The sequence below is a fragment of the Balaenoptera acutorostrata genome, chromosome 16 (genome assembly GCF_949987535.1).
Source record: "Balaenoptera acutorostrata chromosome 16, mBalAcu1.1, whole genome shotgun sequence".
In the NCBI taxonomy this organism is placed as follows: Eukaryota; Metazoa; Chordata; class Mammalia; order Artiodactyla; family Balaenopteridae; genus Balaenoptera; species Balaenoptera acutorostrata.
The window spans coordinates 24,421,296-24,444,802 of record NC_080079.1 but is presented as its reverse complement, the minus strand read 5'-3'; the positions used below and the strand labels follow the sequence as shown (position 1 = coordinate 24,444,802).

The following is a 23,507-nucleotide window of genomic DNA, read 5'->3' as shown; positions in this document are numbered from 1 at the left end:
TCTTTTGTTTGTGGATATTTTCTTTTATCTTGACTAAATCCCCAGGACTTCAATTTCTAAGTCATAAATATAAAATGTTACAACTACTTTGGAAAAAATTATCGCAATTTCTTGTAAAAGTGAACTTTTTCCTACATCGTTGCACCATTGTACCTCCCACCAAAAATGTATGAGAGTTCCGGTTGCTCCACATCCTCAATAATATTTGATATTATTATTTTTAAAGAAAATGTAGCCATTGTGTTTGGGATATAGAGGTATCTCATTCTCCTTCCAAAGAATATGACCTAGGTACTGAAGCAGTTGAAGGTATTCTGACAGGTAAGTCATCATGAGTTGACTAGTAGGAACTAGAAAATTTGCCAAAAGCCAGTCATCAATCCTATGTGTTCTGATTCCTGAATGAGTCCTCACAACTTCTAACCCAAACCTTTAATTTAAAAGATAAAGACCTAAGGCACACAGTGGGGACAAATTTTACCCGAGGTCATTCATTAAAATAGTAACAGAGCCAGAGTATCAAGTCTCTGTTCTTGTTCTACTAAAGATGGCAACTCAGTGACACACCTTCTTCCTCTGTCCGTGGCTGACGTTGCCATGCTGAGCCCAACTTGACTTCAGCTTCCTTCTCAACACAGGACACTAAACAGCCACTCTTGGCCCATGGGAGTTGATTTCCATCACAGAACCTACTTGTACCTCATCTGTTGTTTAATTAATAAGGCCACACCCTGGTGCGTATCAACACGGAGCCATAAGTATGGAGAAGCATGCTTGGGCTCTGGGGTTTACCCTTAGTTGAGAAAAAGAGTGTAACTCTTTCTATCCTCACTTCTTTCTTTCATTTAGCAAGCAGAGAAGAAAGGGTGTCAGAAAGCTTAGGGCAATATCTCTAATCCTGTCCAACTCCAGCCATCGGCCTGGTCATAAAATAGAGCAATAGCATATTAAAGCCAAGAAATCAAATGATTGTTTCAGAGGCCCAGTTGACAATTCTGAGCTAGAAAGGAATTTCAGTCTTGCAGGAGGGACGCTGTCTGAAAGCTGCCTCTCTGAGCCTCTGCAGGGTCCAGGTGCACGGGTGTGCTGTGTGAACACTGGCCGATACCCACATTTTAAAAGGGAAACTCTACACATCCCCAGCTGGATACATCATTACTCTATCCTATTGTCGTCCTAACACACAGAGAGGAGAGAGGTCTGCTCATCTGCACTTGTGACATCTCTTCATGAGCTGCCTTAGAGAAGCCTCCTACTAATATGTCTTACCTTGCAAACACCAGATAACTTGAGAGGGCACTGGCTTCAGGATAATCACTGAATAATGACCCTTCAATTGCAGAATCTGCATTCTCCTCTCTCCAGTAAGCACCTGCTTCTATCAACATCCTAATTCCCAAGAAAAAAAATATGCTTATTCTCTTTCTTTATCCTTGACAAGTCCCTGTCTGTTATGATCAAGGAAAGAAAACAGAAAAGGAAAAAAGATAAAAAAGTGAGCACAGATATGCATGTTTATATGTTTTCCAACTTATTTAAATTGTTAGAAATGCCTTTCAATGGAAAACACAGATGTGCCCAAACAAAATGTCAATAATATGACCATACATCCAAGTTATATATGGATCCTGCTAGATGTAAGACAATTTACCAAGGGTGGTTGATACAAAAATAAATAAAATGAGGTCACTTCTCTGAAAAATCTTACAGCCCGATGGAATACAGGATGAACATATAAGTGACATGGAATATTAGAGGAAAAGAGAAAAATGATCGCCTATTCCCAGAGTCACTAGGAATAGATTACAAAAGATGCTTCTACTTTGCCCCAGGAGAAGGAGAAGAATGACATGCAAAATCCAGGGTGCCCAGTCTTATCTTCATCTCTCAGAATTAACATTTTACAGTGCATTTCAAGTATATTAATGCTCTTCCTGGATACTGGATATACAATCACAGTTTTAGAAAGCTGTGCATTTTTTTTTTTCCTTTTTCAAGTTAGGATCCCTTGGGGATACGCAAATGCTATGCAGATTGGTGACAGTCTGAGATTTACAGGAAAGGAGGGAATCTGATATCCCATAAAGGACTAAATCAGTGTTCCTGCTTCTCTCTTTTAGCCCCTCATCACCTTGGACAGCAGCATTTCCTTCACATTCCTAGCCGAGGGGACCAATACCATCACTGTCCAGGTGGCTGCTGGGAATGCCCTCATCCAGGACACAAAAGACATCGCAGTTCACGGTAAGCCCCGTGATGCCCCTTCCTGCCCAGCCAATGCCCTCCATACACCATAGCAGCAATCGCCGACTGCTTTGGAAATGCCCCAGGGCATAGAAAAATTAGGTAGGTCCACAAAAGGTATCCAAACCTACTTCTTACCTTGCTCTTGAATAGATACGGAGGTTGTTAGAGAAGCAGGTCACGGACAGGCATTTCTTGTCTTCTGTGATGTGTCTGCATCAAAACCTGATGGTCTCATTAGACGGAGATGTATCATAAGTTGAAGGAATGCTGAGCTGGAAAGACTATCATAGCAGCATCTAGATCTGATGACCTGCCAAGGTATCTCTCACACACGTGTGGCATCCATTCTTTGTTAGGATGGGGACCAGTGATTTCAAAAGCTGGAGGAGGCATGGTCCCTGCTCTTGAAGAACTCACAGCTTAGGTACTGAGATGAACTACACAGAACTGATGTGTTTTCTTTGTCGTTTGAGATTCTGACCTTTGACTGCAAAGGCTGAGACCAAGGCTGAGAACAGAAAGACAGAGCAAGGCAGCAGAGTGGTAAACAGGGTCACCATTCTGTTCTCAATCCCGGAGAACCACTCTTAATTATTAAATTTCTTTTAAATCAAATTGTGCTTCTACCACCATCCCACAAACCTCCCACATACCCTAAACACAGCCACTGTACCAGGGTTTTCCAGAAAGTTGTACTGAGTGAGGTATGTGACCCTCTGACTCAGTCTATATTTCTTCCACCTCACCCCAGGTGAGTGCCTTTTCCTACAAGTCTGCAAACTTGAGGCTCAGGCTCTCTCATCGGGCACCTGGAAGACTTTAAGTAAACATTTTTATTGGAATGTAACTGGGAGTTTGGGGTTATTAGATGCAAACTATTACATTTAGAATGGATAAACAACAGGGTCCTACTGTATAACCCAGGGAACTATATCCAACCTCCTAGGATAAACCATAATGGAAAAGAATATAAAAAAGAATGTATATAGCTGAGTCATTTTGCTGTACAGCAGAAATTAACACAACATTGTACATCAACTATACTTCAATTTAAAAAAAATTTTTTAAATACAGAGAAGTGCACAGATCATAAGTGTTTTAGCTTCATGAATTATCACAAAGTGGACAGACCTGTGTACCTACCAATCAGATTGAGAAACTGAATGTTACCCACACCCTAGAGTTTTGACCTGTTTTCTAACCCCCTGAGACGGTTTTTCTAGCAGGATCCATGGAACTAAGGGAAGGATAAGAAAAGGCTTTATTCTAATCTAGCCCAATTTATTAATGCTTTATTGTTCCCTCTGCATGATACCACCTGCAGCAGCAAAAGTCCCCTTCTTCTGGAGTTTCACAATTTTCTTGCATTGCAGATAATGTTCATTTACAAAAAGAAGTCCTTAAGATTTTAAAAACAAACAAAAATGGCAGGAGCACAAATTTACTTCCAGTCACCAAATGCCACTTTGTTTTAGAAGCCAAGAGACAGGCTGAGAGGAAGGAATTTGAGATGAGGCCACATGAAAGTCTGTGCCCTTTCCCTAAAGCACAGTGATCATGGAGTCCCCGTGCCTATCACACCCTCTCTCAGCCTCACTCACACACGCTCTCTCCTTGCAGAATACTTTCAGTCCCAACTCTTGTCATTCTCTCCTAATCTGGATTACCACAATCCTGACATTCCGGAGTGGAGGCAAGATATTGCCAATGTGATCAAGCGGGCTCTGGTGAAAGTAAGTTGGCTTTTTCTTTGCTTAAATGTTTATGAATAAAGAACATGGTGCTGTGGTCCAGAATACATTTTCATGGATGCAAACCACCATTCCGCAATTAAGTAAAGATTATTTCTCTGTGAAAAGAGAGAAAAGAATGGGGGAAGTGAAAGATGGGAAGGAAAGATGGAGAGATTAGGCAGAGAGAGACAGAGACAGAGAATCAATCCAGTGTTCAAGGATGGGAAATTGGCCCCATCTTAATCCTAAATTTTTCTAAGACAGCAAATTGACCCCTTTAATGAAATGATGGCTGGGCCACTCATTGAGTCTTTACTAATATCATTCATTTGGTTGGCTGTTTGCGCACCAAGATTTGGGTTTTGTTTGTTTGCTTTTGTTGTTGTTGTTTAACCACTCAGACTTCAAGACTCCCACTGACCATATGTGGCCATCAGAAGGCTGCAGGTCAGGAAACAGAGCATGGCAGCAGACTCTGGGGTTATAGAGTTTGCCCAAGGTCATATTTTCCTTAGACAAAGTTGAAAGTTGAAAGGGTTTTGTTAACCCTTTGCTCAGACCTAGGCACTGGACTGTAATAGTGAATAAAACATGGTCAATTCAAATGTAGAGATAAGTCTAATATGCAGCTAGTTCTATGGTAGAGGCATGGCCAGCATTTCAAAATAGCACAGAGAAAAGTGCAGTTCACTCTGTCCAGGAAAGTTCAGGCTTCGCACACATTTGTGATTCAGTAAATACTTGTGAACTATTAGAATAGTCTTTGGAGGGGATACTTGAACTCTGTTTGAAAGGATAAATAGTAGTTAACAGAGAGAAGATGATGTCTTTCAGGTAGAATGAACAGCGTGTGCAAAGCCAGGCTCAGTGGAAAGCCCAGCATATTTGGGACATGGCAGTTTAGTGTAGCCAATTTATAGGTTATAAGGGCAGGTGTGAATGATGTTGAGCAGGGATGGATTGGTCAGTTTGTAAAGGGTCTGAGAAGCCAAAAGGGGTTTGACATACATCCCGTAGGCTCTGGGAAGTTGTTCTTTCTTTATTATATTGGGTTGGCCAAAAAGTTCATTTGGGTTTTTCCGTCAGATGTTACAGGAAAACCCGAACGAACTTTTTGGCCAACCCAATGTAAGTAAAAATTTCTGACAATAGATTTATGTTTCAGACACCCATTCTGGTGGCAATGCAGAGGATGGGCTCCAGAGGTGGGAAGGTGAATAGTGTAGGGGGAGATTTCACAAAAGATGACCAGTTAAAAGACTACTGTGATCCTGAAGAGGGACGATTCAAAGGCTACTTAGGCAGTTGAGCAATAGAATCGGTGACTAATAAAGTAAGAGTGTGGATGAGAGGGAGGGAGAAACTTTCTGATTTTAAGAGTAGGACAGAGAGGGTTTTCCTTGCCATTGATCAAGGTGGTGACTGTGTAGGAGAAACATGCTTGGGAAACAGTAATCATTTGGTCTTTTTTTTTTTTTTCACACACACACTGTATTTTATTTTTACAAGAGATAAATAGACTGACACCAAGCATTGTACATGGATGACCACAACAAAAGCAACAATGATTGCAATTACCAAACATGAAACACACTCATACTATGTCATAATATTGACATTCAGTCCAGTAATCCTCCACTGTAACAGCTCCTTTACTTTGCAGTGAAAATTGATTTGTATATTCTTTGCCTCTGAGTCCTTGTGGGATTTTTTTTTTTAATTCAGACAGAAAGTCACAAAAATTATACTCATCCTCATCAGTTCACTCAGTCCCATGTAATTGATTTTTTTGTTTTTCATCTTGATCTTTTGTTAGCACTTTTATGAGTTCTTCAGTTTTTCATTAGAGTTCTGAAAATGCTTATTCATTCAGTTCAGCAGTACAGTCAGTTACCAGAAACCTGTACTTGTCAGAGTCTTTTCCATGAATTTCTTGAAGATGAAAGCCTTTTATAGGAACATATTTGCAAAAGCATCAGAGTACACCCAGAACTGTCTGTAAATGACAAAAGACTTAATAATGACCACTGTTAAAGATTTGATGAAAGTTCATAATAATGCAGTTGACAAGAAAATTAGTTATTTCTGAGATATACATTTTAAAGTAATAACTAGGATTATTACTTATAACATTATACCAGAACATATAAGATTTTTAGAAATTTCATGTAATGTCTGAAACATTTATATTAACATATTTCCATACATATTTCCATACAAATACAAATATAAGATTTTTAGAAATTTCATATAATGTCTGAAACATTTATATTAACATATTTCCACACATATTTCCATACAAATACAAATATAAGATTTTTAGAAATTTCATGTAATGTCTGAAACATTTATATTAACATATTTCCATACAAATAACCCAATGAAAGTTTAGTATTAGTTGTTTTGTTTGTTTGTTTTTTTATATGAATTTGGAGCACGTGAGAAACAACTGGATGAAGATAAGCAAGAGAGTTGAAGATATGGATTGGGGATCACGTGAGGTTTCCGTGGGAGGTAGCAATGTGGGAGCTGAGGCTGTGGGGCTCTGTAGATCCCCCCACCCCACCCTGAGAGGGAGAGGGGGCAGGGCAGGGATGGCTGCTGATGCTTCCCAAGGCAGAAGAGGAAGATCCAGGGAAGGACATGGAGAAGGAGCTGCCAGGAAGGAAGAAGCACAAATAAAAGAGAATGCTATGAGAGCATTCCTGTGGGCAGTTGTCCACAAGAAGAACTTCACCTCACATCTGTTTATAAAGGGATTGTTCCTAGAGAGGGATGAAAATGAAATTGGTCTTGTATGCCTTCGACTGTGAAACATCCAGGATTGTGTGGGATTTTGTATGACTGGAGTTAGGTCCCTCCAAGGTCCCTAACCAAGTGACGCACCCTGAGACCACTCTTCCCTGGGACACAGGGTCACACCAGCCACAACACTCAGAGGTGCGTCCCCTTCTCTCAACTGGGTGGTTGTCTGACCTCAGTCTGGTCTCTGAGACTTACTTCCCCTGGCTGGTTAGGATAAGGCCATCTTTGCCTCCCAGTGGGAAACTGAGGCATCTGGCAAAGCCTCTTCAGGCTGCACGGGGATGTCTCCCCACTTTGGAGGGCTTTTCAGGTTTCTGACTGCCGCTTGCTAGTTCTCTGCAGGTTGGCACTCTCTCTTTCCTGACTCACATTCCTGAGCGTTAACTCCAATCTCTAGTTCCAAATAAGAATCAGAGCTGAGCTAATGGGAGAGAGCCCCTCCGCTTCTATTCAATCCAGTGTCTATTCTTTCCTCCAGGTCAGGCATCATTTGGAACAGGGAGGTAGCCACAGAGACCGCCCCCCGCCCCCCTGGAATGTCTGGGCAAACATATAATAAGAAGTTATCAGAGAAAAGAATGTAGCAGACAGACGTACTCATATGTTACTGTGGACATGATCTAAGTTCCTTTCATGGTAATCTGGAGGTGCTGGGGACAAGAGACTGACACGGAACAGGTCACTGTGGGTGAGATAGTCAGGGTAGACTTCTTGGAGGAGGCGGGTGTTTCAGCCAAGTCAAAAACTATATATATCGTATTTGGATTGACAGAAGAAGAAGTTTTCCTCTGGATATAAACACCTTCCAGAGACACATAGGAAAGAACAGGCCTACTCTTTACACAGGAGAACTCAGAGTTTTGTTTTCTTAAGGAATTTGCCTTCAGACGGAAGCTTACGTTTAGTTTTTATCCAAAAACAATATAATCCTTTTACTAAACACTCAGGAATAGAAAAATTCATTCACTGCTTCAACATCTTAACAGAACTTTTAGTGCTTTGTTTTATTTTTTATGTTTATTTTTTATTTTTATAGAGTTGTAACCAAAGAAATGTGAGGTAATAGATCAGGATACAGCTGCCGTTAAGTGATTTTCCATGTTGCCTCCCTGTACAAATTATCATCTTAATGGTAGTATAACCATTATTTACTTTACTTTTTTGAATATTTGAGTCTTTCCCATTTATTTGACATAAATAATGTTCTGAGTGTTTCTTCCTCTGTATGGCTTTTCCTATATTTTGGATCATTTCTTTAGGACAAACACTCCAAGTTACAGTTACTGAATGAAGGGTCTGAATATTTTTATGACCTTCCAGTAAGTCTTTTGAAAACCAAATCGGCAATATGTATCCATTTTTAGTGCTGCCAGCAACAATTGAGGAAACCTCTTAATTGAAGCCTCACCAGTATTAGCTACTGTAACTTAACAAAAAATCCTGCTTTAGTAAGTGAAAATAAGAGCTGCTTTGCTCTTTTTTTTTAATTTGCCTTTTCCCATGTTTGTTTATAACTTCCTATTCTTCATTTGCAGCCAGTCTGTTCATGTTTTAGCCAGAAGCTCTAGTCCTCTTAGTGTAGAAAAATGGAAAATATGGGAGGAGTTTTTGCCAATATTGCCAGCAAACAGTAGTTTGAAAATCACTTGCAGTTGTATTTTAGTTTCAGTACAAATGTATATAAGAGCAGAGGAGGAAGTAACACTAATAATTCTCTACCTAGCAGTTCGAGGGGAAAACAGAAAAGAAGCCTGGATATATATTGGAAACTGTGCCTTAAATGCTGCATTTAAAGAAATGTGTAGTCCATATCCTTGTTATTGACTTGGGGAAGGCTGGCTCCTCCAGGACCCCATTCTTTGGTCTGAACATCTTTGCAGGTAACCAGCATCCCAGAAGAGCAGATCCTAGTTGCTGTGTTCCCTGGCCTCCCCACTTCCGCAGAGCTCTTCATCCTTCCCCCCAAGAACTTGACAGAGAGGAGGAAAGGCAATGAAGGGGACCTGGAACAAGTAAGTGAAAGAAAACTAACTTGGTAGGAGACTTGCCTCCACCTCATAATCAAAGGGGACACAAAGTATTTCCAGCCAAAAAGTGAGATGAGCCCTTTCCTATGGGTCCATCAGACTGTCACTCTTTGTCCAGCACCCAGGGCTTTGGAGAGCAATCAGCCTTACCTAGAATAAACACAAATGCATAAACACTGGAGCATTCAGCTACACAGGAAGGAAGAGTACCCCTGAAGTCATTCATTCCAACAGTTGCCATTCCTGCAACTTGCTTATGTCTCCCACCCAATGACTTGTTCTGGGGAAAAGAGATGGGGGAGATGAAGAGAGGAATTTGAGTTTCCCTATCTATTTCTGGGAAAATGTGCTTCCTGTCTTTAAAGATCCTAGTCAATAGAAGTTCTGCTTCTAGGAAGAAAATGAACTGCTTTTAAACATGTGTCTTTGGAAAGAGATGGATTGCCTCATGTTGCTTTGACTAAGGAAGCAGCATTCCCAAAAGGGATCGTGATTTACTGTCCTTATCAAATGGCATATAGTTCTTGCGGTCTGCATACTAGCCTAGAAATGAAGTCAGTGGTGGTCCCATGGTTCTCCTTCTCTTCCTGCTCTTGCTGGGGTCTTAATTGGCTGTGCTTTGTTTTACTCTTCCATGCTCCTGTGATGCTAAGTTAGAAGCAGAAATAAGTGAGAAGGAGGCCGCTAGAAATCAGCATGAATCAAACACATTTGCTCCCATACGAGTTAATCATTGTACAGATGTCTTCTGTATCCCTCTGCTACTCACCTGGCTGTCACCCCATCCCCACATCCATCCACAGTCCTCTGCAAGCTGCACAGATGCCATCAGTTTCTCTGGAAAATGAAGCGGATCCTTGCATTGCAGGGCTGCATATTGAAATTGGCCAGATATAATTTCAGCTTCTCAATGCGTACATCACTTTTATAAGACCTCTTTACTCTGAAATAGCAAGTGGCATGTGTGAACTATATTTGTAAGCTCCAGTGTCCATCCATTTAGATAAATAGGTAATTACGGTGATGAATAGCAGCTGTGATATTAAGGCGCGTACAGTGAGATAAGAGTTAGGGACAACAGCCTTAGTCTGCCTCAGCTTTCATGTGGGAATTACACAGTGATTAAATCGATGTTACATGTTCCGAGACTTGCTGGGGAAAAGTAAAGAGGAAGAATTATCCCATAAAAAGGAGGCAGCTTCTCCTTTAATGTTTGCCGCCCATTGTCTCTAAAAGAGAAACAGCAGAGGAGTGGGCTGGGGTGTATGTGCCTGCTTTAATCCTGGCAGGGGCTTCTCTACCCTGTGCATATTGCTTGTTCAGATTAAAGAACTAACGGTTGGTCAGTTGACTTTCTTTCATTGGGACCCACAACAGGTCTCTCTATGGAAAGTTACACAGGCTTAAAAGGCACTGAACTGGGGGCTTCCCTGGTGGCGCAGTGGTTGAGAATCTGCCTGCTAATGCAGGGGACACGGGTTCGAGCCCTGGTCTGGGAAGATCCCACATGCCACGGAGCAGCTGGGCCCGTGAGCCACAATTGCTGAGCCTGCGCGTCTGGAGCCTGTGCCCCGCGACGGGAGGGGCCGCGATAGAGAAAGCCCGCGCACCGCGATGAAGAGCGCGCACCGCGATGAAGAGTGGCCCCCGCTTGCCGCAACTGGAGAAAGCCCTCGCACGAACCGAAGACCCAACACAGCCAAAAATAAATAAATAAATAAATAAATAAATAAATAAATAAGAAAATCCTTTAAAAAAAAAAAAAAAAAAAAAAGGCACTGAACTGGGAGCTGAATGTTGTCAACTCGAATTCACTAGGTGACTGTGGACACACCTCTCTCTGTCTCACTCTCCTCTCCAGTGTAAACGAATAATACCAGCTGTGTCCTTGGCTTCCCAGGGCTCTAGGGGCTGGGAGAACCAGATGGATAAAAATGTTCCAAAATCCTGTCCTCTGAGTGAACATGGTCATTTTTTGCCTATTGACCCTGGTTTCTTATTCCATGAGGGAGCACGGTCACATGACATTTCTTCCCATGCAGCCTCTCTCTCTCTCTCTCTTTTTTTTTTTTTCTCCCCAGATTGTAGAGACGCTGTTTAATGCTCTAAACCAAAATTTGGTCCAGTTTGAGCTGAAGCCAGGGATTCAAGTCATTGTGTATGTCACACAGCTGACTTTAGGTGAGTGCCTGTTGGGATTCGTGGGGTGGGGTGGGGGGGCGGTGGTGCTCTGATATCCTGGAGAGAAAAGGGAGGAGATACTTACCAAACACTTTTCCATAAATGCCCCTAAATGGCTTTGTGTAGTGATGGCAAAGAAAGATTGATCACATCTTTCTTGAGGCTTCCTATTAAGGTGGCAAGAAGACTTTCTTAGAAGCGGCTTTGCTATTGAATTCCTGGATGATCTTGGGGAAAAACCTACAATTTCTTTGGGCTTTGGACTTTATTATGTTTTTTTATCTATAACAGTTGGGGTTATATGAGGTAGTCCTCAGACTCTCTTAATTTCTATGATTCTCTGATTCAGTGAATCTTGGTTGGGAGTCTAGATCAAATAACTTTAAAACTCTCTTTGATTTATAATGTGTAACTCTAAGTAGAAAAAGTGACCAGCTCTAGGCGGTTGATTTGTGAAAGGAATAAAAAGAGGCGTGTCCCCTTGGGCATCCACCTCTGGCTCTCTGGGGAAGCCTATGTGCTGAACGTTTCTAATTAATAAAAACTTTTCAGATGAGGAGGTCCCAAACGTACCCATCCAGCAGTGTTTTACCACAACAGTATAGAGGCAGAGATTGAAACCCTCCATCAGTGTTTAACCCAGAGTTCCCAATGGGCCACCTATAATCATGTTGACAGGCAATCGGGCTGTCTAAGAGAAAGAACATTCAAGCCCTATTCCTACTCCCCTTAGCTGCGTACAGTTTACACAAGGAGCAGCAAGTTTCCCCAGGCAGAGCAGATCCCGAAGAAGCTGTATAGATCAGGGGTACCATTCTCATCATTGAAGCCAAGCTTCCTCTGCCCAGATAGCATGCAGGGCAGTTGGAGGCTGGATATAAGGATGGAGTCCAGCTGGCTTCCTTTCTCCAACGGATACTACCTCCAGCTAATAGCTTCCAAGTGAGCAAGTCTGTTCTTTCTTCCTAGCTCCACTGGTGGACTCCAGTGCTGGGCACAGCAGCTCAGCCATGCTTATGCTCTTGTCAGTGGTGTTTGTCGGCCTGGCGGTGTTTTTGATCTACAAATTTAAAAGGTATGTGCTACCATCACTCAGTTTTAATCGTGGGGCTAGATTCATGGGAGCTGATTCCTCCGGTAACCGACATTCCTAAACTCATCCTAAATAGGTAATTTTAACTGTCCCTGAAGCTCTGCTTGGCATTGGCGAAGAACAGGAATGGATTAGGGTCAGGGAATAAAGGAGCTTAAGTATCTGAACGCTCTCCAGTTTACAATTATGTTGAGTTAGGAAAATGAGGGGTAGCCTATGAAATCAGTTAATTCTCTTCAAGAGAAGTTTGAGGGGTTTTCAAACCTCACCTAAGTTTCTGAAGTAAGGTCTCAAATATTTAAGAGATCTTTTTCTACAGCTTACCACCCATTCAGGGTGGTTAAGTGGAGAAAATGCAGCTGAAATCTGGTTACGCATATATGCACACACACATATTTTCTTATCTTGTATTGCTGATATCCAACATCTCTTTAAATTTGCATGCTAAAATATACAATTTTATACTCCTCCCTATTTTTCCTGTTTCTAGAGGGAAATTGATCAGGAAAACCAAACCCCACTCGTATTCAAAAGTTATTTTTGAAGGCCAGAGGCGGGTGATGTAATAGGATACTTACTAAAAACAAGAAATTGAAATCAATAATTCTGTACCATTGTTTGGATAATGTAATACATCTACCAAGAGATATGCTGGTTAAGAGTATGAACTCAAAAATCAGACCCAGTTTTAACTTTCAACATTTGCAACCTTAGGCAATTGAATTTGCCTCTCTAAGCCCTCATTTCCTAATGTGTAAAATGGAAAAACAATAATACTTTGTAGGTTTGCTATATGTTTTCAAGGTAATAATATCTATATCTAGTACATAATAAAAAATCACAAAAGCTAAGCTACTATAGATAACATGCCTCCCAAAGGCACCTCCTGTGTTACAAACTGGTACATAGTAGGGCTCAGACGTATCAGTGGCATAGAAATGTGCTTCATAGGAAATCTGGGTAAAGTAAAAATATCATTAATTATTGTCAGATGAGTTTTGAAAGTATAACTTGGTCCTGGGAGTTTTTCTAGACACTGAAGGTAATGCTTTTAGATTTTTGGAAGAGATCAGTGGTAAAGGTGCTTCACTCTACCTCCCCCGCCCCCAGCCCCCATCAGCTCTCCTCTAGTGGATTTCTCAGGCTTAAAAACACCAGTTTTACTCAATAGACATCTCAGCATTAGCCAAAACAGCAGGAATTCTTAAACACTCTCCACTAGAAGGACAGAGTGGGGTTTACCTTTCTACTCAATTTATAGACCAGTTATGTGAGTTCACATCCTCTTGGATCAAGATGGCTCAACCCACCTGCCATGTTCCCTTTGAAGAAGGGGAAAAGCCTTCATATCCAATTAGCGAGCAAAGATTCAATATAGAAACAGTCTGGTCAAGGCAACACCCATTTATGGGTGCACTTCAGTTACACACAAAGCACACTTTCGTTCATTCAAGGATTTGGTTGTGGGGAAGGCTGGTGGTTGCTGGGACTTGAAGATCAATTAACCCAAATGTATCACCTTCTGGCTCCTAGACCTCCATCCTCGCTGAGGACCAGGGCCAATAGAAGTCCTGCAAAGAGGTATTTATGTCAGGTGTCTCCAAATTAAGGCAAGATCTGCCCTGTGACTTAGAAAGTTTTCTGCTCTCTTGTAAATGTTGCTAAACTCCGTAGACAGTCAACTTACTAATGTCGCCATCTCTTAATGTGCAGACTTTAATACTTGAATCTATGCCAGTTAATGGCATCTCTGAATTATTCTACCTCTGTTGTCCCCAGATATCAGCCAACCCTTTTTATGTCCCTGGAAGGGAATCAGGATACAAGAAACAAATACTAGTCAAACTGGATAAATGGTTTGAGTCAATTAAGAGTAACCAATCATCAGTTACCTTTTCTTTTCTAGTCACCTTTTCTGGAAGTTTTCCTCCCAGTGCCCAAGCCCTTTGGCAGAGGTCCTTTTGGATCTCCCTTTGTTTCTTTGGTCTCCTTTCCCTCCTCACCACCTGGAACTCCAGTGATGGCTATATGGAGGGTGCATAGCTTGCTGACAAGTAAAGGTCAGGTTCTTATCCATGATTCCTAGAGTCTCCTCTGCTTCTTTCATTTCTGTCCAATAGAACTTTCTGCAAAGGTGAAAACACTCCATAATCTATACTGTCCAATACAGTAGCCACTGGTATGGTGGAGAAACTGAATTTTTAATTTTATTTAACTTCAATTAATTTAAATTTAAATAGCTACAGCTGACTAGTAAACACTTTGATGGCACAGGCTAGGGAAAGGGTAATTCTGTTTCTGTTTCCAAATCACTGGCCATGCTGTTTTCAAACCCCGAAACTTTCTCTCTGCCATCTCCAGCATTAATTCATTAAGCCATTAATTTATTCAGCAAACATTTATTGAGCACCTGCTGTGTGCCAGGCACTGAAAACAATCTCAGTGTCCCAAGTGGTCACTTAATAGAGGAAGAATAGAATTATTTAAAGGAATCTTGGGGATCATGGTAACTCTATTCTCCTTCCTCTGTTAAGTGACCACATTTGATCTTATTCTTGGATAGTGACTGCAATTTTGTGATGTCTTAGGGAATATAAAAATCATTTTGAGATGGCTTTTATTTTCTGAAAACTCTTCCTAACAAGACCTTCTTTCTATACTGTAGGTTTGTTTTTTCTTATTATCCAAGAAAACTTTTGAAATTTTATATTTCTTCCAGTCTTTTTTCAGTAAGGCTTTCATCACAGTGCGAAGCCTACTTTGCTTTTGCTAAATTCCTCCCACGGACTTCTAATACTTAATCATAGTTGGAACAAACAAATAAAAACTGAAATTTATATAGGTGACTTGGATTGATCCATCTTACTCCTCTTATTAAAACGTACATGAATGAATAGCCCAAGACGTGCCTCTAAGTCTCATTTCCCACCTTTCTTGTCCGCAAAAGTGGGGTTTAGTCTTGACCTATTGTCTCAACGGTCCTACAAGTGGATGTGTTAAGAAATAAAAAGCAATTTGAAAAAAATTTTAAATGCTGCAAGTTGTGACATAAAATTCATTCCCTTCCAACCATCTATTAAAAATATTGAAAAAATATGCCCGTTTTCAGAGATTAAAATAAAGTGAACAGTCTTTATAAGGGCAGATTTATCCAAATTCTCACAGGTATCAATCATTAAAAAAGCAGGAAAAGGGAGGCAGTGACCTCTGGCTACAGCTCTGAAGTACCCAGACTGGTGTGATCAGGAATGGTTTGACTGCCCCCAGCACCTAATAAATATTACAGTTGATCCCAGCGTTCATGAGTAACATGTACTTTTATGATTAGAAGAAATCTAAGTCGTTAGGCTGCCTTTCTATTTAGATAAGAAGAAAGTGAGGGCCAGCATGAAATTTTAATTACACACATTTAGAGAGCCTGCGGTTTGCTGCCTCACATAGAATCTCTTCACTTAAAGTTCTTGTAAATTATAGTAAGCTGGTTTAGACCAGTAAGAGTCAGGAGGACACCTCCCTTAATGTATGGAAAGCAACCATTAAAAACATGAAAACTGGACATAAATGAAAGGTAGGAACTGTCCATGTTTTAAACATATTTTGGGATCTTTCCTTCCAAATTAGCTATGGAAGACCTTATTTAATGCCTCACATTCTACCTCATTGTGGGGTTGGAGTAGGGAAGGGAATGTAGATGCTTGAAAATACCACTGGTTGGCACTAGGGTAACAGAGTGATTCTGCTTCATACTTGCACAGAATGTTCTGGTTTGGGGTAGGTGTCAGATGTCTCAAGTTTTAATAACATCTATGCCAGTAATCAGCTTCATGAAATGTCTGGACTTCAGACCAATTTCCCCATCATTTAGTGAGGTAAGAGAGGGCTCTTCTACCTGTAAAATTCTAAGATAAAAGTGTGGTCTTTTTGTTTGAGAACATAATATATGAAAATAGAAAGAGCATAGGTTTTGAGGTCATTTATTCATTTATTTGACAAATACTTACTGAACGTAAACCACATGCCAAGCACTGTGCTAAGTTAAGTGTAGAGCAGTGAAAATGGAAACTGTAGACCTTGCAGACATGGGGCTTTTTGTGGGAGAGAAAGACAGACAGAAAACAAGTCCACACACATAGCCTATTCCATCACCCTAAACCAACACCCTATTCGTTTCTTTCATAGACACCATCCCATAATTACATATTTATGACGGGAGAGATTGGGTGGTCAGGAGAGATTGGGTGGAGATTGGGTGGTCAGGAGAGGCCTCTCAGAAATGACATGTAAGCCAAATTCTGAAGGACAAGAAGGACACCGTCACAAGAAGAGTAGAAGGAGATGTGTTACGGAGGGAACAGTTGATTCAAACCTCGTCCCCAAGGTGAGGACGAGTCTGATGTATCAGAATCTTGAAACTCAAAAGTTTGGGTTTCAGACCAGCAGCATCAGTACCACCTGGGAACTAGGCAGAAATGCAGAATTTCAACCCATCTGGTTCAGGCCTATAGAGTAACAAATGCATTTTAACAAGAACCTGGTGAGGCATAAGCATATTGAAGTTTGAGAAACGCAGGATTAGAAGAAGTCAAAGGAGGCTACAGAAGCTGGAACACAGTGGGTCAGGAGATGATGGAGATGGGTCAGGAGATGAATACTCCAGCAGATTTCAGTTTGAACCTACCTGCTCCTCCAACCTCAAGTCTGTCTGCCTTGTTTCCAAACCTCCTACCTTCGTGTCTTTGAAGGAAGTTATTTAGCTTCTCTTAATCCTTGCCTTGATCCTCTCCACAATCCTAAAAGAAAGCTATTGTTATTCCTATTGAACAGATGAGGAAACTGACTATGGAAGTATTTAAGATACTTGGCCCACGGATGGTGTTCTAAAAATGGTAGCAATGGCTATAAGTCTTTTATTTCTTGGCTATTCATAAAGAAAACCAATGTGAATTGATGAAACTGATACAAACTTAGAAAAAGCTGTCTTTTCACTATGATACAACCTTATGAGTCTCAAAGTCCAGCTCCTTTGTAAATGTTACAACTGATAAATGTTTTAAGGGTTTTAGTGCACACTTGGTCGATAGCATTGCCCTTCTGTTTACACCTGCTGGTTTTGTGCCTCAGAGGAAGGTGCATGCCTCCGGGAGTTCTGTGGCTTACGTCTCCCCTAGGCATCTGGGTCCCTCCTTGTGTTCACTGGCCTCATGGGGACAGTATCTGGGTGGCCAGCCCCTTTCCCTGACACTGGTCCTGTAAATAGCTTCTTCCTCCACCTTATCACCCAGGATTTCCCAGTTGCCCCAGTTGGGCATGCCCCGTGATCGTAATCTGATTTTGCTCTGCCCCATATAGGAAAATCCCCTGGATTAACATCTATGCTCAAGTCCAACACGACAAGGAGCAGGAGATGATTGGGTCAGTAAGCCAAAGTGAAAACGCCCCCAAAATCACACTCAGTGACTTCACCGAGCCCGAGGAACTGCTGGACAAAGAGCTGGACACCCGGGTCATAGGTATGTGTGCTGGTATCACCAGGCTCCTGAGTCCTCTGTCCTCCAGACCCTGAGTCAGCCAGCCTATGTGGGCTGTCCTTCAGATGGGACTAGTCTGGAGGGTGGGGGAAGAAAACAGTTGGCTACAGCGACATAATCATGTTTTAAAGTGTCCGCCACCTCTGACCACATGAAATTGGCAGAACTTTTTTCTCTTAGAAGTAGATCAAGATCCAAGATTTTTAAAGTGCTGGAGTCTGAGTGGGAGAGGGTTGAGGCCAACTATTACTGTTGGACTTTCTCTTTATTTTTTCTATAAAGCAAAAGCATTATACGTCCCAATAATCACGTGAATAGGAACTCTGCCATCAGATAGCCCTGGATTCATTTTCTTGCTCTACCAATCTTCTAGCTCTGGGACCTCTCTGTGCCTCATATTCCTCATCTGTGAAATGGGAATAATAGTATCTGCCTTCTAAGATTGTTGTCATCATCAAATGACATATATCATTAGCACAGTGTCTGCCACATAATACGTGTTCAATACCTGTTGGCTATTAGTATTGTGATCAGCAGAGTATAAGATGGCAAGGTATTGCTCCTACCTTGTGTGCTGGGGTGGGAGATGGCAAACATTAAACATAGGTAAGATAAGCCAGTGAGCTGGTAGGATAGACTACCCAGGTGCCCTATTTCATAAGCACACATTAAGGTGGCTTGGTATTTAGCAATAAATAAAGCACAGACCCACGCCCTTGTGACAGGTACATCCTTACCTCCCTCTGTCTTCTCTCCCCTGCAGGAGGCATTGCCACCATTGCAAACAGCGAAAGCACAAAGGAGATCCCCAACTGCACTAGTGTTTAATACCAACAAGCCACGTGGTCAACCATCTTTCTGACTTTTTATTTTTGATGGTTCCTATTACTCTTATTATGGAAAAATGAAAATGTCTTTTTTACCTTTTGTTTACCAAGGGCCCCTTCATAAATAGCAGGCTTAGCTTTGGTAGGCGAAGGCATTCGTAACTGATTAAAATGAGACACAAAGAATAAATGGCTGTATTTGTGTTAAGGGCAAAGGATGCATCTTCCCATGGCTTTCTTGCTTCATTCTGCCATTGATAGTGCAAGGAATCTTGTTTTCCTTGCGGTCTTTCTCTCCTTTTATTTTTTAAGTTGGGTTGGCTTTCCGCTAACCTCCCATCCTCCCCCCGACAAGCCCAAATCACCAGTACCTGCCTCCTCCCTCCCAGCACGCACCTAAAACGTAAACCATTTCCCAGTTAGGTCTGCAGGAGGAAGGTTTGTGGGGAGTGAGCGTAGCTGCAGGAAGCGTGCACACCTGTCGGAAGAGGCCCTGCCCCGTGCATGTCCATTGCAAGCTGCAGATGGCTTATTGTATATAGTTACAATGTAAGTAGCTCTTTATTTCCTGAGAAATAATTTAATGTTTAGTAAAAAAGAAAGCAGAAAAAGGAAAGATGTGTCTGTTGGCTTATGCACCCACCTTCAGAGCTGACCCACCCCCAGGCCTGCTTGACGCTGGGTTCTGGATGCTCTCCAGTTGTCTGTCACACTTAACTCTTGCATCTCCGTGTCCCTGCCATTGCTGGTTTCTATTTCTGTATATAAAGGGGGGAGGGGGGAGGGCCTCTTTGAAACACCTAGCAAAGGAAGGACGAGAGTGACATCATAGAACGTGGGATTTTTTTTGTCCCATCAGTGATGTGAAAGAAGTTGCCAGATGAAGCCCACTACAGACTTCAAACTGAAACCCAGATGGGGAAACAAGGCTTCGCCTCCACAAGGATGAGGTTGAGGATAGCTGTCGGCCTGAGGTTTTCTCTAAAGAAGCCAGGCAATGGATCTAAAACGATGACATTCTGTTTTCCAGTTGGATTCCATGGAATTGAATAATGCTTATGGGGAATTCTCTGGCTATTCTTACCCCAGAAAAGTCCCTTGGGCACTAGGTTAAGCCCAGTGAGTGCCTCAGCCTGGGAGAAGTTAGAGGTGGGAGGGAGCTGGCCTTCGTGGAATCCTGTGACGGTGCAAACCCTGCAGGCCCCAGAGGGGTGTAGCCTTTAATGATCTTAGTCAAAGTTGATTCTCGCAAAGCTGTGCTGCTTGCTTGTCAGATGTACACAAGTACACAACTTCCTTAAAGTCAAATGTCTACCTTCAGTTCCCTGAAGGCAGTTCTTGCATCTGGGGCGAGTGACTTTCAAAGCCGGTGTTCTCTTTTCCTGCACCCCAGCCCCTTCACACGGTTCGTGTGTCAGTTCTTTTTAGGAGGGTCACTTTAAGCCATGCTGTAAGCATTGTTTTATTTTCAGGATCAGCCTGAGTGTACTTGTTTTATAAAAATGATACACTGTATATATATATGGGAGAAAAGGCTGAATTTTTTACCTGTTCATTTTTGTGGGATATTGTTCACATCCTTCTCTGTGAGACCCTGAATGTGACCTTGAGAAATTGGACTGGCTACATCATAGATCAGAATTAGGAATATTTCTAAAGATCTTGCTTTTTCGTTTCAAGGGTTAAATGGGGCAGACAATTGCAATACTTGTACTAAACACTGGAATACAAATGCATGAGTCATATCTATATATACAGTATATGTACATATACTGTTCTTGGTTTTATTGTTCCATTTGAATATTTCTACTGTAAAAAAAAAAGACAGTGGTTTTGAAATTGTTGAAAATAAATGTATTTTTGTACATCAAAGCTATATACCTGGCTGAGAGTTCTCTCTCTGGGCGGTTGCCTTGATCTGTTGTATTATTTGACTATTGCTGCAATAATGCTCCATGGGAGAAAAAAAAAACGACTAGCTTATGACAACAGATATTGATGTTTTGCTTGTGAGTCTTCAGGTTGGCTGTGATTTGGGTGAGCTCAGCTGGGACTGACCAGGTTCTCCTGGGCTAGTTTGGATGCAGGCTTCAGTTGTTTGAAGTCTGCTCCATGAGTTGTCATCATTCTGAGACCAGCAGCTACCCAGGGCATGTTATTTTCATGGTGGATTACAGAATTCCAAGTGAGGCCAGCAGCATACTCTATCCTCCAAGGCCTTGTCTCAAAATGGCCCCTCTATTTACTGTCACTGACGTTCCATTAACTAAAGAAAACCATATGGCCACGTTCAACATCAGTGAGCTAGGGAAATAGACTCCAGTGCAAAGCATTACTAAGTTACATGACAAAAGGTGTGGATATATAATTCCAATCTATGGAGGGTAAGAAGAATTGAGAACAATAGTTCAACCTGTTCTACCCACTCAGTTTCTGTGACCCCCATGGGGAACTTACATTAGATGACCCATTTGAATCAGTATCCAAGTTTCCCATCTCAAATGTGTGGCCAGGACTTTTGAGCAGAAGTCTTGGTAACCCCAAGGCCTTTGAGTCCGACACAAGCTCCCAGTGAGTGGTAGAGGTGGGACTCCAACTCAGGTCTTAAAGATTTCAACAGGAGAAATGAAAAGAGGAGAGGAAACCAACATGACATATATCCTTTTTTTAAACCTTTTTTATGCTGTTGATGCATCAAACCAGCAACAAATCTCTTTCCTACACCAAGTAAGGAATTTGGAAGGAGGAGTAACTGGCTTTCTTGTACATTAGGTAAGAATGGAATGTGAACTAAGTGCCTAGAATGAGGGCTGCAAGTTAGATGTTTTAATTATTTAGTATTCAAATATGTGATAAACTTCCATGGATCCCAGAAACCCAAGAAACCAGAGTTTTGGTCAATAATTTGCTCCCATATTTTGGATACTGACTGACTATTCTGGAATCATATTTTCTGAACTCAGTTGAAGATATAGGATTAAACAAAGGTGGTTTTCTTTCAATTTGTGAATGTATTTAAAAATTGTGTATTATTCTTGGTATAACTTTTCTTGACTTGTACTCACCTTTTAAAAAGATTTACATTATGTAAGTACCTTCCTCAAATATTGAGAATGTCACATGGTACCTCTAAAAGAAGCAGTGAGTTTTTGGGTCTAACTCCATTGGTTTATAACATAAAGTGCCTAGACATCTTTAACGGATTTTTAATGGTTTTGAACTTCCCCGATAATGTGAAGTGTCTAATAGTCCTATCCCAAGTCAAAGGAGAATTAGTTTTTGCTTTCCATGAGATCTGAGTTCTTCTCATGTTAATTTTATGTCCCGGTTGATAAAATTGCTCCACCAGAGTAAAGAGGAAGAAAGTGAAATAAAGTGGTAAAACAGTGTGAGTCAGTGGGTTCATTTGGGCAAAGTCCTGCTATGAATATAGCCTCTGTATCCATCACCAGCATAGGCCTGTCAGATTTCTCAGTAGAAGGCAGGCAAAGGCAGAGGGTGTGATTGGCTTTGTAGCTAGTTCTATGCAGGGTCTCTCACCAGTGGTGAGGACACTGCATCAGAACTGTCTTCCCTAAGGCAATTCTAGACCGGAGAAGTAAGCTTGCAGAAGCATTCTGGGGCTAGAGCCCAGCTTTCAGCATCATAAGCAGATTCTCTGAGGATTCTCATGTGCACTAAAGTTCAAGAATAACTGCTCTGCCACTAAAATAGTTCAGGGAGAGTTATGGGTAAAAGTCACCTCCCCTGGCTCCTGTTACCATGATACAAGGCACCTTAACCTACAGAAGTGAGAACAGCTTCCAGATTTGCTAATTTCATCCTGGGCAACAGCTGCAACTGTGGGAGAGTCGCCCGACTGAGTTATCTAAAACAAATCACACTATGAGTCAAGGTGGTGATGGATTGTGCCTTGGAACAAATAGTAAGCCAGGAATTAGGAGATCTCTGACTTTTAGCAAGTCATTCTAGACCACAGTTTCCTTATTTGTAAAAGGAAAACGCTTTATGGCCTGCCTCACTGGCTAGTTTTGATTTCCAGAGATGTGAAAAGCATACTTCCAATTCCAAAATTATTGAGAGATGACTAGTACTTAGGAGTACTTAAGAGAACTCTCTTCTTCTGTAGAGGGATAAACTGAGGCTCAGAGAGGAAAGTGATTTCCCTAAGGCTACACAGCAAATTAGTTCAGAGCTGAAGATAGAATCCATGTCCTCTTTACTGTAGGGCAGTATTCTTTCTACCACGTGCCTCCCCAGCAAATGCAAAACTGATTGGACTGCCCATCATTGAGAGTCAGTCGAGAGCCTGATGGATATGGCAATATGGCCCCCGTATTTACAATGTCCAGAACGCTTTAGAATCTAACTTCCCGAGTGGGCTCATCATTCAGTGGCTCACGACCCTCCACATGCCATTGCCCTGCTGATGCACTGGTCTAGTTGCCCATGGCCTGATGCCTATGCTTCCCTCTCTGGACTGAAATAAGGCTGCTCAACAGACAGCTGCCAGACCCCAGCTTCACACACCGCGCTGCTCTCCTTTCAAAGCATTTGGCCTTGTTCAGAGGGAGGAAGGCCAGAGAGCAAACATAAGCAATGGGAATGCCTCATCCTGACTCACACCCCAGATCCTGCCAAATTCTCTTGTCTGGTCCAGTGGTACTGCCAAAGGGGCCATGTAGTCCAACGATTACCTCCCAAAGTACTACTGCACCTCGATGTCCCTTAAACTTAGTTTAATTACTGCTAACTTTACAGTAGCAGAGTTAAATTGCTCTTTGCCTCTGTGCTTTCAGGCTGTATATCATTATGAGATACAGGTTCATTCAGAGAGGAACCAGGGGGACATTGTATATGAAAAACAAAAGAGAGCCTCTGCTAGTGTTCAGTTTATTTGGAGACTCAGATTCTCAATAAAACTTGAATGTACTGCTTTTTTAATTATCTGAGGCCCAGAGGGGTAAAATGACATCATCAGGGTCCGGTTTCCCTATCTATAAATTGAATATAATGACATCAACCTCACAGTGTTGGAACCAAGATCAAATACGATAACTTGGATA

The 23,507-nt window shown here is 41.7% G+C and overlaps 1 protein-coding gene across 1 annotated transcript in view; it reads left to right on the top strand.

The window, feature by feature from the left end:
* The window catches only part of SORCS3 (sortilin related VPS10 domain containing receptor 3), a 601,251-nt gene extending 580,934 nt beyond the window's left edge, over positions 1-20,317 (top strand). The window contains exons 21-27 of the mRNA XM_057531046.1: positions 2,121-2,244; positions 3,868-3,980; positions 8,666-8,797; positions 10,894-10,993; positions 11,963-12,068; positions 17,436-17,596; positions 18,378-20,317. Coding sequence (XP_057387029.1) covers positions 2,121-2,244; positions 3,868-3,980; positions 8,666-8,797; positions 10,894-10,993; positions 11,963-12,068; positions 17,436-17,596; positions 18,378-18,442 — 801 coding nt within the window. The 3' untranslated portion in view covers positions 18,443-20,317. The remainder of the gene's footprint in view (positions 1-2,120; positions 2,245-3,867; positions 3,981-8,665; positions 8,798-10,893; positions 10,994-11,962; positions 12,069-17,435; positions 17,597-18,377) is intronic.
* The last annotated feature ends 3,190 nt before the right edge of the window (positions 20,318-23,507 follow it).